General features: G+C 45.4%; 1 protein-coding gene across 3 annotated transcripts in view; it reads right to left on the minus strand.

The window, feature by feature from the left end:
• The window catches only part of CADM2 (cell adhesion molecule 2), a 592,503-nt gene extending 583,720 nt beyond the window's left edge, over window positions 1–8,783 (minus strand). For 2 of the 3 annotated variants that reach the window (XM_015880063.2, XM_015880073.2), the window contains exon 1: window positions 8,614–8,783. In XM_015880063.2, coding sequence (XP_015735549.1) covers window positions 8,614–8,674 — 61 coding nt within the window. In that variant the 5' untranslated portion in view covers window positions 8,675–8,783. The remainder of the gene's footprint in view (window positions 1–8,613) is intronic. The other variant, XM_015880082.1, reaches the window with a different exon arrangement.
• Between the last annotated feature and the right edge of the window lie 4,439 nt (window positions 8,784–13,222).

Consider the following 13,222-nt stretch of genomic DNA (forward strand, 5'->3'; position numbering starts at 1 on the left):
ATTCTCAAAAACATAGATGGGAAATGCCTTCACACATACAGACTCACATTATTGTTGTTTCTGCATTTCAAGTCTCACAGTGGCAAAAGGAAGAAGCAAAGCTCAGCTTTGTTGACAAGCAACCTAGGCAGACAAAGTCTTGGAGAAATTCCTCTGTATTTACCTGTGACCACTGATCTGTGACCAGCAAGCCACCTACTTTGAAGTTTCTTTCTAAAAGAAGCTGTTGCACAAGCTGTTCAAGAGTTTTTAAATGATCAGCTAAAAGAAAAATTTTAAAAGTCTGCAATATGAACTACCCAGTAAACAGCAAATTGGAATTTCCTCACTTCAAGTGATATGGTCTAGAACATACTGTTTCTCTCACATAATTTACAAGGTATTTCAGTTTGCAAAAGGCATAACCTAGCTGCATTAAATGCACCTTCTCTTCCCAATAGTGCAATACGGATATATTAAAAAAGAATACCCTGTATAAAAAGAGTTGAATTGTTTTCTTTAGCCAGATTTCTTGTAATTCCATTTTGCTTCAGCTTAAGAAAAAGCTGGTTTTGTAGATCACAAAGTATCACTTTCTCTTCAAGAAGACATAAGCAAACGTATGTAAAATTTGGTGGTTTTTTTTACAATCCAAAGAAAGTTTGGGAAATTCTAACAACATATTGCTTTAAGTGAATAGGTTCTTACATGTTTTGTCTAAGCAATGCTTGTGGGTGGTCATTTAAAAATTATCATATATTCTGAGCTATTATGAAGTTATGTTATTCTTCCACAGAAAATGCAAGAGAATATCTCATATCTCTATGAAACACTGAGAATTCTATCTATTATAAATAAAAATTAAAAGAAAAAACACAAAGGTTCCATATATTTTGGTGGATTATGTGCCCTCATTTTCACAACCAAGGAATTCAGCAGAACAGTAGTGACTTAAAGTTTGCAAAGCAGAAATGACCTAGGAAGAAGAAAACTTTGCATTTTCCCAGCTGATTCAAGTCTAAAAACTCAGACACTTGATGAGGAAAATACTGAAATGATACAAGATGGGGTCAGTTTTTAGAGGACTCAACAAGGCTTATTCACACTAACAATGTGATGTTATGATGTGGAATACCAACGATCATAAAACCATGACAATGTTTCACATGCTAGAAAGCAGCATTAACCAGTGTTTTATAAACAGTAGACTTCACACTTTGGGGAAAAATATGCCAAAAACATGGCCATAAAAAATTAAATTAACTAAATCCTGAAAGACCAAGGCAAATGTCCTGAAGAAGCTGGGCAAACAGTTGAGGTGTTGGCCCATGCTTAACATAATAGTAGCAAATATACTGCTTGTATTCAAATACAAATCACCTGGATTAAAGCAATGCTCACGATGCATCATTAGGAAATAACATGTTAGATTTCAGACTGGGGCTTTGTCTTTAAGGAAAGCACACCCTTTAAAAACTAATTCACTGGGGTTCTGTTTTTGTAGCAGAAGATGAGACACACTCACTGTCTTTCATTATGAACATCCAAGTGGTTTTCAAACTGGATGTTTAAATACTGGAAAAAAACAAAACCCTCCATGAGGTGGGATCCTAATACAGATATACATTAGATATATATATATAGATATACATACATATCTGCATATTATGGTATGTTTCTGATCTGCCATGGATTTGAGATACTCAGCGTAAGTTCTTGAGATTAGTAAGCAGTTTAGCAAGTAATCTCTAGCCACTGCATTTATTTTTCAATTTGCAACCAGCTGCTGTTCTGCATTTTCCTATATTTAAAAATGTAAAAAATTATTTCTGACGATGACCTGGAGTGAGACTAACTGTTTTCACATACCAAACAAAATTCTACTTTTCATGTATAAAACATGCAATCCAATGGAGACTTCTTCGCTGTTCCTGAATTTATATCCATTAATACATATCAATGAAGCACCAACTAGCGTGTCAAAATTTAAACTTCATATATAACAAGGGTACTAACAGGAGGGAAAGAAAAGCTTTATATGCAATAAATATAAAATGGGATTGGCAGAGAAATGCATTTGGTGTAGTCTTCCAATTAAAACAAGCTTTTAATATTAAATTCCGATTCAGTTTTGTCAGTATCATCTCACTGCTTTTTGCTTGATTTTCCATTGTAGAAAAATGTTAAATACATACTGTTTTTTTATTGGAAAGCAACAAATTACTTCAGTAGCAAATTCAATGATCTTAAACCCCATATAATGCTAAAAAATATTGCTTCTGTATGAACCACTATGGCTTTCTTCGTTGTCTGGGACTAACCACAACAGCTTCCCTCCCATACAGCATAGCGAGAATAAAAGCAGGTCAAGTTACACTGATAATCCAGCAGATGTAGGTCAGTTTGGGATAAATATCTGAGTAAACGGAAAATACCAAAATGCCTACTACAACTGCTGCTGTGAAGTAGCTTGGTCTTATTCTCTTCAAAGCTGTCAGTCACACTTATGGAGTTTCCAGTGCTGAACTTTGAAAAGCCAGAGTTTGTAAGACTTAGACAGATGGATCAGTATAGCTGCGTTGGCCTATTCAGCTTCTGCCAAGAGAAGCAGAAATAATGCAATGTTTTATATATTGATGATATGCAGTAAGGCATAAACGTGCTCTGATATGTGGCCATAAATCCTTTTTGCATGTAACAGCATACCCAGGTTACCTCAGTTAAGATTTAGCAATGAAATTACTATGACAATTAAAATCATCACTTGATTAATATTGTAACACATAAGAAGTTTAAAATATAATCAGGAAATTTTCACCTCTAGAACAAGAAAAACAGTCTCTCTTGCATCATCTTTCCTACTCAAAGACGAGTAGTCAACAAATTGTTTACAGAAGGATGACAACAGAAAGAACATTAAAGCTAAGAAGGCAACCACTATATGGCATATAACAATATGTACTGCTTCAGAAACAGTCTAAACAAGCCTGACTCCATTCACATCACAAATAAAGAATAAGCTGGTGAGGAATTCAGTAATGTACACATTCATTTAAAGCTTTGTTCTCACAGACATTTATAGGTACACGCACACAAGCAAACCTGCAGCTCTGAAAATCAAATTGAGAAAGACAGACTATATGTACAAATTATTTTTCTAAAATTGAAGAGCAGCTGTCTATGGACAGTTAATGTTCCTTAATAGCTAAGTAAGAAGAATAGAGCGTGCTAAAGTGAGTATTATGAAGTAGAAAAAAAAAAATAGTTAAAGTAATTTATGAATTCATAGTAAAATAGAATTGCATTAACATTGATGTGTTGCTACTTAAAGCTTGGAAGTTAAAAGCATTCATATTCTCTGAGATCCATTTGATTAGACTGAAAAGCAGCATATACAATTCAACTCCTGTTTGGGAAGAAATGGTCCTTCCTTAAAAATCTTCCATTAGTCAGACACTAAAAATATTCCCAAACAAAGCTTATGTAGCACCTAAGATCTCTGTTTTACATATAACAGGATGGCAAAGGATGCAAGTATGATTTTATTTTACTACAGATCTCAGAGAAAGAAGGGCAGGTAGACACAGTTAAATAAACAAACAGGGAGTCTTCTACTTCATCTACTATAAAAATAAGTACCTACATTCTTTACTCAATCTTTTTTTAACTGTTTCGAATTCTCCATGTTAGAAAGTCCTACACGCTAAATTTTTATTAGTTAAACAGAGCACTGGAAGATGTAATACGCAACCTCCAGTGTTAGCACTCTGCCCTGTTATTAAAATAGATGTTCTCTGTCCCTTTCTCTACCACCTTAAAAATGCTGTGAGGACAGTCTGCTCAGTACAGCTGTATAAACCATCCATTCTGAACTTACTGTATATTAAAATAAGAGAAATTGTATTCATATGGACCTTTTTATTTTTATTTATGAAAATGAAAGGAAAAAATCCTGAAACAGTTTCAGGGAGAAGAAGAGCTGGAAGAACTCTCACAAAGACACCCACATACATTTTTCAAACACCTATTTTCAAAATATTCTCAGTGGTTTTATCACGTAAAAGATAAGCTGTTCAAGGGCAGATTGCTGAGAAAAATCATCATTTTTACAAGCTATTCCTTGCCACTTTTTCTTTCTTCCTTTCAAACATACCTCAAGAATTCCTTAGAAAGAAGGGATATGCTCATTAAGTTCATACTTAATATTGACATAATCCCAGAGGAGACACATACTAAACTACTAAACTATGTCTAATAGTTTTACCGTTCCACATTTGTTTTGGAACATGTATTTTATAAAGCATGTCAGCAGCATTCTCTCTGGAGAGGACTCTCCATTCTTTTGAAAGTCTCTAATGGAATTAGCCTGTTGTCAGGTTTCTCTTTTAAAACAAAATGGAAGCCCTTCTTCTATCTCTTTGAGAAGGAATTAAGAGGACCATTAGAGCACCTTCTCTTTCTGATTTTTAAATGTTAGTTGGAGAGGGAAATCCTTCTTCTAACAGTCAACTACATTCTGGTTACACTTATATTCTCTGGGCAACTGCCTGGTGTCTGTCAGTGTTTACCACGTAGACAGTAGTTACAGTTCCTTCACCAACATTTGTGATGGATAAGTGGGGAAAAAAAATTAAAATCCAACTGTGACCCTCCACAGCAATACTGAAAGAATCATCATTATTAAATGGAAAGATTTTTAATTAAAAAAAAAAAAAGGACTAATAATAAAATTGACACGAAAAAAACTATTTATTACAAAGGAAGTGTTTCTCTTGTTGCCCTTTTTGTGAAACTACTGCTTACTGGTGAATAGAAACTTGATAAATACCATGAGTGTGAGGGATGTGTATTCATTTATTCATCAGGGAAGTTCCGTGAGGTCATCAACAGGAGTTCTGAGTGATTAGTTACTTGATATTCTAAAACTTTCAGCAAGGCTATACCATGACTAGTAATAAAACATAGGAAGAAAGAGAAATAGTTAATAAAATGAACTAGCCTGGGAACTAGAGTAGAATAAGCCTGTCTAGCCTTGTTTAGACTGACCTAAGCCACATAAAAATGGCCACAATCAAGTCAAGTCACACAATTTACGCTTCAACCTATAGGTAAAATATTCCAACTACAGATTGTAACGACTTCCTCCAAAGCCACTGCCTTCTATTCTCCAACTATCTACTGCTCCACAGAAATTACTAACTACAGCCTGCTTTTCACTTGCTATTACCATATTAGCATTATAACATTAATTTCTCAACACAACACCTTTGCTTACAAGATTGGGCATTACTGCCAAGATTTTGCTAACAGAAATCCTAGTGAAAATTCAGAACAGATACTAACTATGCAAGCTATGGAATGATGTATCACAGCATTGCCTTCAATCAGCTCAGATGATCAGAGAAGTAGCCATTTGCATATTCACTTTTTTTTTTTTTTCCTACTTGTAATGGATCTAGGCTTATGAGCAAAGTCTCATCCATGAGCAATTATGTCCTTACTGATTTCTCGCATCAGTGATCACAGTTTCAAACAAATTAAAGTGTCCCTACATTATTTTCATTAGTAAACAAGTATTTAAAGTGCAGGAAGAAACCATATTGAAAAGACTTGTCTGGTGATGGCTGAGAACTGAAATGTATCATTTGCTACCACATATGACACTATCCAGCATCTTTCGAGAAGCAGAACACATGAAGGCATTAGATGCCATTTGCATTATCTCACAGCAGGGGGCTATAGCAGCTACAATTCCAGGATAATTTTAACCAATATCTGTATACCAAGAATTCTACAAAACTATCTTTAATATTACAGTTTCTTATATGGTAACTTTTCAAAATAAATAGCTTAGATTTAAGCTTGCATAAATGGTTTAAGATGATGTACAGGAGTTATTGAAAATACACGTTGTCCTTCTACTGTTAAATTTTGTATAAAGCAAGCTAAATTCATGAACTGGGGGGGGGGAGGGGGAAGCGAAACAAAATAATGCAAGTACAAGCTGCTAACATACATAACAGTTAAACCTCCTGGGACACAGTTTAGACACTTTTGAATCATTAACAGCACACAAGGTAAGAACAACAGCAGCCAGAGATCCTACTGTTTTCACAGTAAATGCTGGATAGGGCAGAGCAGACTAATATCATACCCAAACTCAGCTGACAAGCCACTTCTCAACTCAACATGTTATTACTCCCCCTTCCACCTCCACCGCTCCCCTCTCACAGCAAGCAGTTGACACTGGGCTCTTTTACTTCTTCTTTGCCTCCGTTCTGAAGGGACTGCTTGCTGTTAATGCTATTCCATGCACAAGCTGAGAGGCATTATTCTATGTCCTCTTCCCTCAGCTGACGCTTCATCAACACTTGGGACAGATTCCTTAAGCCAAGCTCTTAACAGACAGAGCCAAAAAAAAGGGCACACTTCCATACAGGACATGTTAGCTCAACTCTGTCATCTTGTCTTTAAACTAAATTAGTGAATCTGAAGCTAACAGGAGCCATCCCCAGTCACAGCCGTGAAGCTCTCCAAATGCTTAGAACAACAATCTCATTCATGTACAGAGATGACGGAAAACCTGTGCACCCCACAGACCACAAACAGAAACAGAGGAATCTAACAAATCCGCTGAGCCACTTCACAAGGCAGCCTAGGGAAGCACAGCAAGCCAGCAGGAGAAACTACTTTTAAATGCAGGTATAAAAATGCCAACAAGAAATGTGTCCAGTACAGGAACCATGGCTGGCTGTGCCAAAACAAATGGTGCTGTTTATGAAGTAGGTCTACAAGGTGGACCAAAGGAATTTGATATTCGGTGAGACATAGCAGCTATTCAGGGCAGATTTGCTTTAGAAAATATTTGTGTGTTTTCTTCTCCTTCGAAGGAGGATGGAGGAAAGGATGGCAGAAATTATTTCCTCTCGCTCTGCTCTGAGGTTGATGGGTTTCTTATATCCCTGTTCTACTCAATGCCCAGTAAAACAGCACCCAAAAAGTGCTCTGCTCAAGTGTGGTATAGAGACTGCTTGAGTACTCCTGAGGGCAGTTTTAATCAGGAGCTGAAAAAATACTTGTGTGACAAACGGAGAAGGAGCAGGCGTTTCGTACAAGGCAGAGAGCAAGCAGAGCAGCACGTGAGGCACGGCCTGCCCCTGTCTGCAAGGACGGGCCCAGCCTGGTGATTTCCACACGGCCAGATCTGCATTGTATCCTTTTGCTTGCAACATGGTTTTTTGTTTTTTGTTTTTTTTCCACCTGACGCGGTTCACAGAGTTGCATTCCGCCTGGCACGCGCCCTAACCCGCCGTCAAAGGCAGCAGTGTTTTAATCACTGGTTTACTCTTAAGAATGCGATGAGCCGAACGCGGCTGACTGCATCTTCACAGAGATCAAACCCTCCTCCTCCAAAGGCAGCCCCGGTTCTATTGGTGACACGAAGTCCCCCTCCCCGGCGGGGTCATGAATCGACAATTCACGGGGAGATGCGAGAGGCAGAGAGCAGAGCGGCCAGCCTCCAGGTGCGACCCCGGCACATGCCCCAGTAAATCACTCGGTACAGCACCGGCACGGCGGTTCGGTGTGCGGTGACGCACGCCGGTGAGGCGCAGCGAAGCCCTTCCCGGTGAAGCCCCTCTGACAGCCGCCCGGCGCGCTGCCCCGTCCCCTCCTCTCTCCCGCACCGCCAACTTCCCCGTGAGGCGACGCTGCCTCGCGGTCCGCTGCGGGCGCCGAGCTTCACAACCCCCCGGAGCCCGCCCGACACATGACGCAGCCGAGGGAAACGTGAAATTTATTGAACTTGACACGGCGCGGCGTGACGGAGACGAGGGGAGAGAAAATCCCCGCAAGGTCACTTCTCTTCCCCGCTTCCCCCGGAGCCCCCCGCGGGGAGGCAGGTCGCCCCCGTCCCCCTCCCGCCCGCCGGCTCGCTGACCCCGCTCACACCCGCCAGAGGCCGCCGGGCTGCGGCGCCGCGGCCGCTGCCGCCTCCTCCGACCCCCGCGCTCCCGACCGCTACCGCCCCCCGCCCGCACGCCGCCCCGCCCCGCGGGGTGGGGGGAGAGGGGGCTGCCCGCCTTCCCCCGCAACCGGGGAGGGCTGCGAGCGGCGCTTCTCGGCGGGTCCCCCTCCGCCGCGGCTGTTCCGTGTCACTTGGAAGGAACGTATTCATTAAGAGCAGCGGCGCGGTGCGGTGCGGTGCGGTGCGGGGGGAAAGAGGAGGGACGCGGAATACACCGAGTCGGTGAACTCGTCGCTGGCAGCGGGGCGTCGGGGAGATGCCGGCTCACTTCGGCAGCGCCTCACGTATGGGCTCCATACGTCCATCCCTCCATACGTCCATCCCTTCCCCCGCGCGAGCCGTGCCCGCGGCCCGCACCTCCCCGGGATGCCGCCCGCCGCCGCCGCCGCCGCGCTCGCACTTCAGGAGCACGCGGGGAGCGGGGAAGAAGCGGCGGGGCGAGAAGGGTTAATAGCGGGGCTGGAGAGAGCGGCGGGGGCCGGGAGGCGAGCGCCGGGCCGGGGGGACGCGAGGGGAGCGGGGTCAGGAGCGGGGCGAGTGGGCAGCGGGGCCGCGGCGATCCCCCCCCACCCTCGGGTCCCTCCCGCGGAGGAGGAGGGAGACGGTACCTTGTATGAGGATCCCGCAGAGGCTGTAGAAGCGCAGGAGCGCGCCGGGCTTCAGCCGCATGCTGGGGGCTCCCCTCGGGCTGGGTGGGCGCCAGGCACGCAGATCCGCAGCCTCTCGCCGCTCCGCTCTCCGGGCGCTTCCTTCCCCCCGCAGGAGCCGCCGCCGCCGCCTCCGCCGCAGTGTCTCCCTCGCTGTATCCAGTGGGGTGAGGAGGAGGAGGAGGAGGACCAGGGTCGCGGGGGTGGATTGGGGAGGGAGGAGGGGGGGAGCGGCGCTCTCCGCCGCTGCCGAGCAGGTTCCCCCCCGCGGAGCGGTGCCGGCTGCCCCCGGTGGCTCCGCTCGCCCCCAGCACCGCGCCTGCCCTTCGCTCTGCTCCGCTCCGCTCGCTTGTCCCGTCCCGTCTCGTCCCGCTGCCGGCGGGTGCTGCGGCGAAGCTGCTCCGCTCCCAGCCGCTACCCGGCTCGAGACACAAGGGCAATCTCCGCTTGCGAGGCTCCCCTGGCCTCGCCCCGCCCCCGCCTCCAGCCCCGCCTCCTTTCGCCGTGAGGCCCCGCCTCCTCGCGCCACACCCCGGCCCACTCTGAGCCTCGGACCCGCCTTGGCCGCGCCCCCGCCTGCACGGCCCGCCCCTCGGCTTAAGGACCGCCCCCTCGGGTGGGCACGTGAGTGGCAGCGCCGGCCCTCCAATGAGAAGTCGCCCGCTTCTCTCGGGCCGCCAATGAGGCGCTGCCACAGGAAGCGCGACACGCCGGCTTACAAAACAAACGGGCGCTTCTCGGAGCCTCCAGCCGGGATCGAGCCGGCACCTCCCTCACACCGCCCCGCTGAGTGGCGGACGGCTCGGGCCAATCGCGGGCAGCCCCGGCTCCGCGGCGACTCTCCAGCCAATGGGCGGTGAGCGGCTGCGGGAAGGCGGGGTCTGGCGGCGGGGCGCTGTCCAGATCTGGTCCTGAAGCGGCTGCCCGTAGCGCACGCGGCTCCGCCTCGGGGCCGGGCGGGCCCGGCTGCGGCACCCTCGGAGTGGGGAGGCGGCCGTGATGCCGCGCCGCTGGAAGAAGCGGGACCCGGAGCCCGACGAAGTTGGATGGCAGTGCGAGCCGGGGAAGTGGCGTTCCGCCGGCTGTCCGGGCGGTGGGTGGCTTCCGCGGGGCCGACAGGTGGTATCATCTCCAGCGCTAGTGCAATGCGCGCCCCTCTCCTATACAGACTGGGACCGGAGAGCTCCTCTTGTCGCTGGCGGGGAAAAACGTAGCAGCATCCGCGATTCGCTGCCAGAGCCGTGCTCCGTGGGAAGGACTCAGCCATGCTGTTTGCTCTCCCTCCTCCAAGGGAGGCACAGGGCACCTTCTCCTCCCTCTGCTTTTCCACCTGTCTCCTGGCAAGCAGCAGAAGAAAAGCTGGCCGAGTCCCATGTACCTCCAGAATTAAGTACGAGCCTCTGTAAATGTGTACCATCTGTGTATGTGTACCATCCACACGGTAGTAGTAGGACCTCTTACAAGGCAGCCAGAAAACAGGAATAAGAATCTTTCTGGACTCTCATCTGCGTTCCCCCAACTCTGACTGGCTTGGAAAAAAAGTGTATGTTTGAAGGCTTTCTTTGGAAGCCTTTTTGGCATTCAGTCAGGAGTCCAAAACTGCTCCCAGTCTGAAAAATGAGATACTGAATGTAGGAAACCCAAGATGGCAGGCTGCTTCTTCGTATTCATTTAGTTAGCATTTAGCACTGTATCATTCACCCTTTGCCAAAACCACCAATGAAATCAGAATACTTTATTGTATTGAAGTAGCTGCTGGACTTGTCTGTGAATGTTTATTCAGGGAATCGTGTTGCCTCTTCCCAGATAAAGCAGGATTCCCCTGCACCTAAATGCTTGCAGTGATCAAGTGTTTCTCTACTTCTGCTTCTATCCTTTTTCTATTGGAATTTGCTCAGCATCACAATGATGTTTTGCATTGTAGTTTTTCAGCTTTTTGTCACCAAAGAGCTCTAATGAGTGTCACGGTTTGAACTAAAAATCCACCTGCGTCCGTGACAGGGGGCCGTGGGCCCCGGAGGGGCCCTAGGCCGCAAAAGAAAAAGTTAATTAGGAAAAAAAAACGCGGCAACGATCTAAGGAGGCACACTTATTTACTAAATACTATATCGAAATACAGGATAACACAATATAATACAATATAATTGAAAATTGAGCTAACGAATCAAGCAAAATAGGAGAGAGAATGAGTCCCGTAACCGAGAGGCCTACTGTGAATCTAGGCGAACGGCTGAAGGCTCCCACACACTCCCTGAACGCCAGAACTCGAAAGACGTCAGTCTGTTCTGCGACAGAGTTAATATAGAGTCCAGGTCCCGTGACCCATCGTGTTGTTCCTGGGAGATGTAGTCTTCTTCTGATAAGTTGCAGATTCAGTAAAATTATTCATGCTTTATATGATGTTATGATGTGGAATACTGATAGCAAAAATTACAAAATTATTAAACCATGACATTCCACCCCTTATTCTACATCATTACATTATATTTATACATACATACACACTCATATGTATAATTGTGAATAATCAGCAACCTTATTTTTTTCAACAATCTATATTTATTCCATACAAATCCCTAAGTTGAGAACAAAACTCTATAACCTAATTTACTATTTATTAATTTTGAAGAAATGGCAAAACTGCCAGAAAAAGGAAAACATGTCAGCGGTAGAGGGAAAGGCAGCGCTGGTAGGGCGTCCCACATCAAGGTGCACTCATCCTTTCCCAGCCACCACAGCAGCAGATTTTCCTTTTGATTTATACTTCTTTCCATGTGTGCTCTACACATGCATGGCCAGTGCAGGATATAGAGTCCAGATGGAAAACTTGCTTACAGAATGCCTAATTAAGGTATATAGAGAAAAGTGTTTCCTTAACATTGATCCACTCTATCTTAAGTCCTATACCTAATTGAACTATTCTGTACCTAATTGAAATATTTTCTGAGCCTCTACCTATATATCTACAAGAAAATCATTGGCTGCACTCCCCCAACATCAAATTCCCTTGTGGTACACATTGAACATTCCCATTTTTGTCCATCACCCACCATGTGCACCCAGGTCCCTGGGCAAAGACAGTACCCCGGAGAGGTTTGCCCTTTCCAGACGCTGGAAGGACCCAAACTGTTTTTCCCAACACACTCTTTATGTGTACTACAGGAACCTTATCTCCCTCCACGGTACGTAGGGAGCTGGATTGGTTAGGACCATTACGATTACTAGATCCTCGAGTGTTGACCAACCAGGTGGCTTCTGCATAATGGTTCTCCCAATTTTATACGTTCCGCCACCATTGCTTTCAACATAGTTTTCAATAACCCATTGAATCGTTCAATCTTACCAGAAGCTGGTGCATGATAGGGAATATGGTAAATCCACTCAATGCCATGATTTTTGGCCCAAGTGGTTACAAGGGAATTTTTAAAATGGGTCCCATTATCTGATTCAATTCTTTCCGGAGTGCCATGCCGCCACAGGATTTGCTTTTCCAACCCTAATATGGTGTTTCGGGCGGTAGCATGGGGTACTGCGTATGTTTCGAGCCACCCAGTGGTTGCCTCCACCATGGTGAGTACATAACGCTTACCATTGCGAGATCGTGGCAAGGTGATATAATCAACCTGCCAATGCCTCTCCATATTTATACTTTTGCCATCGCCCTTCCCCCCAATAGGTTTCATCCTCTTGGCTTGTTTTAATTATGGCGCATGTTTTCACAATCATGAATAACTTGATCAATAGCGTCCATAGTTAAGTCCACCCCTCGGTCTCTGGCCCACTTATATGTTGCATCCTTCCTTGATGACCTGAAGTCTCGTGGCCCACCGAGCTAGGAATAATTCACCTTGTTCTGCCAGTCCAAGTCTATTTGAGCCACCTCAATTTTGGCAGCTCGATCAACCTGATGGTTATTTTTATGTTCTTCAGTAGCCTTGCTTTTAGGTACATGAGCATCTACATGGCGCACCTTTACAGCAATGTTCCTTATTCGGGCAGCAATGTCTTTCCACAGTTCAGCAGCCCAAACAGGTTTACCCTTTCGTTGCCAATTATCATTTTCCCACTGTTGCAAACCACCCCCATAAGGCATTTGCCACCATCCATGAATCAGTATAAAGATGAAGCATTGGCCACCTCTCCCGTTCAGCCACATCTAAAGCCAGCTGAACAGCCTTTACCTCTGCAAATTGACTTGATTCTCCTTTACCTTCAGTGGCCTCTGCAACTTGTCGTGTGGGGCTCCATACAGCAGCTTTCCATCTGCGATGCTTCCCTACAATACGACATGATCCATCTGTGAATAGGGCAAATTTCTTCTTTTCGTTTCTGGTAGCTCATTGTATGGTGGTGCCTCTTTAGCACGTGATACTCTTCTGTAGGTGGTTTTTCAATTTTTTTACTCTCAGGCCAGTCCATGATCACTTCTAGAATTCCAGGACGGCTGATTTTTCCCATTCGACCTCGTTGAGTAATTAATGAAATCCACTTACTCCAAGTGGCATCAGTAGCATGATGGGTGGAGGGAACCTGTCCTTTAAACATCCAGTTTATTACTGGCAAGCGAGGT

This window comes from Coturnix japonica, chromosome 1 (assembly GCF_001577835.2).
Source record: "Coturnix japonica isolate 7356 chromosome 1, Coturnix japonica 2.1, whole genome shotgun sequence".
NCBI classification, from domain to species: domain Eukaryota; kingdom Metazoa; phylum Chordata; class Aves; order Galliformes; family Phasianidae; genus Coturnix; species Coturnix japonica.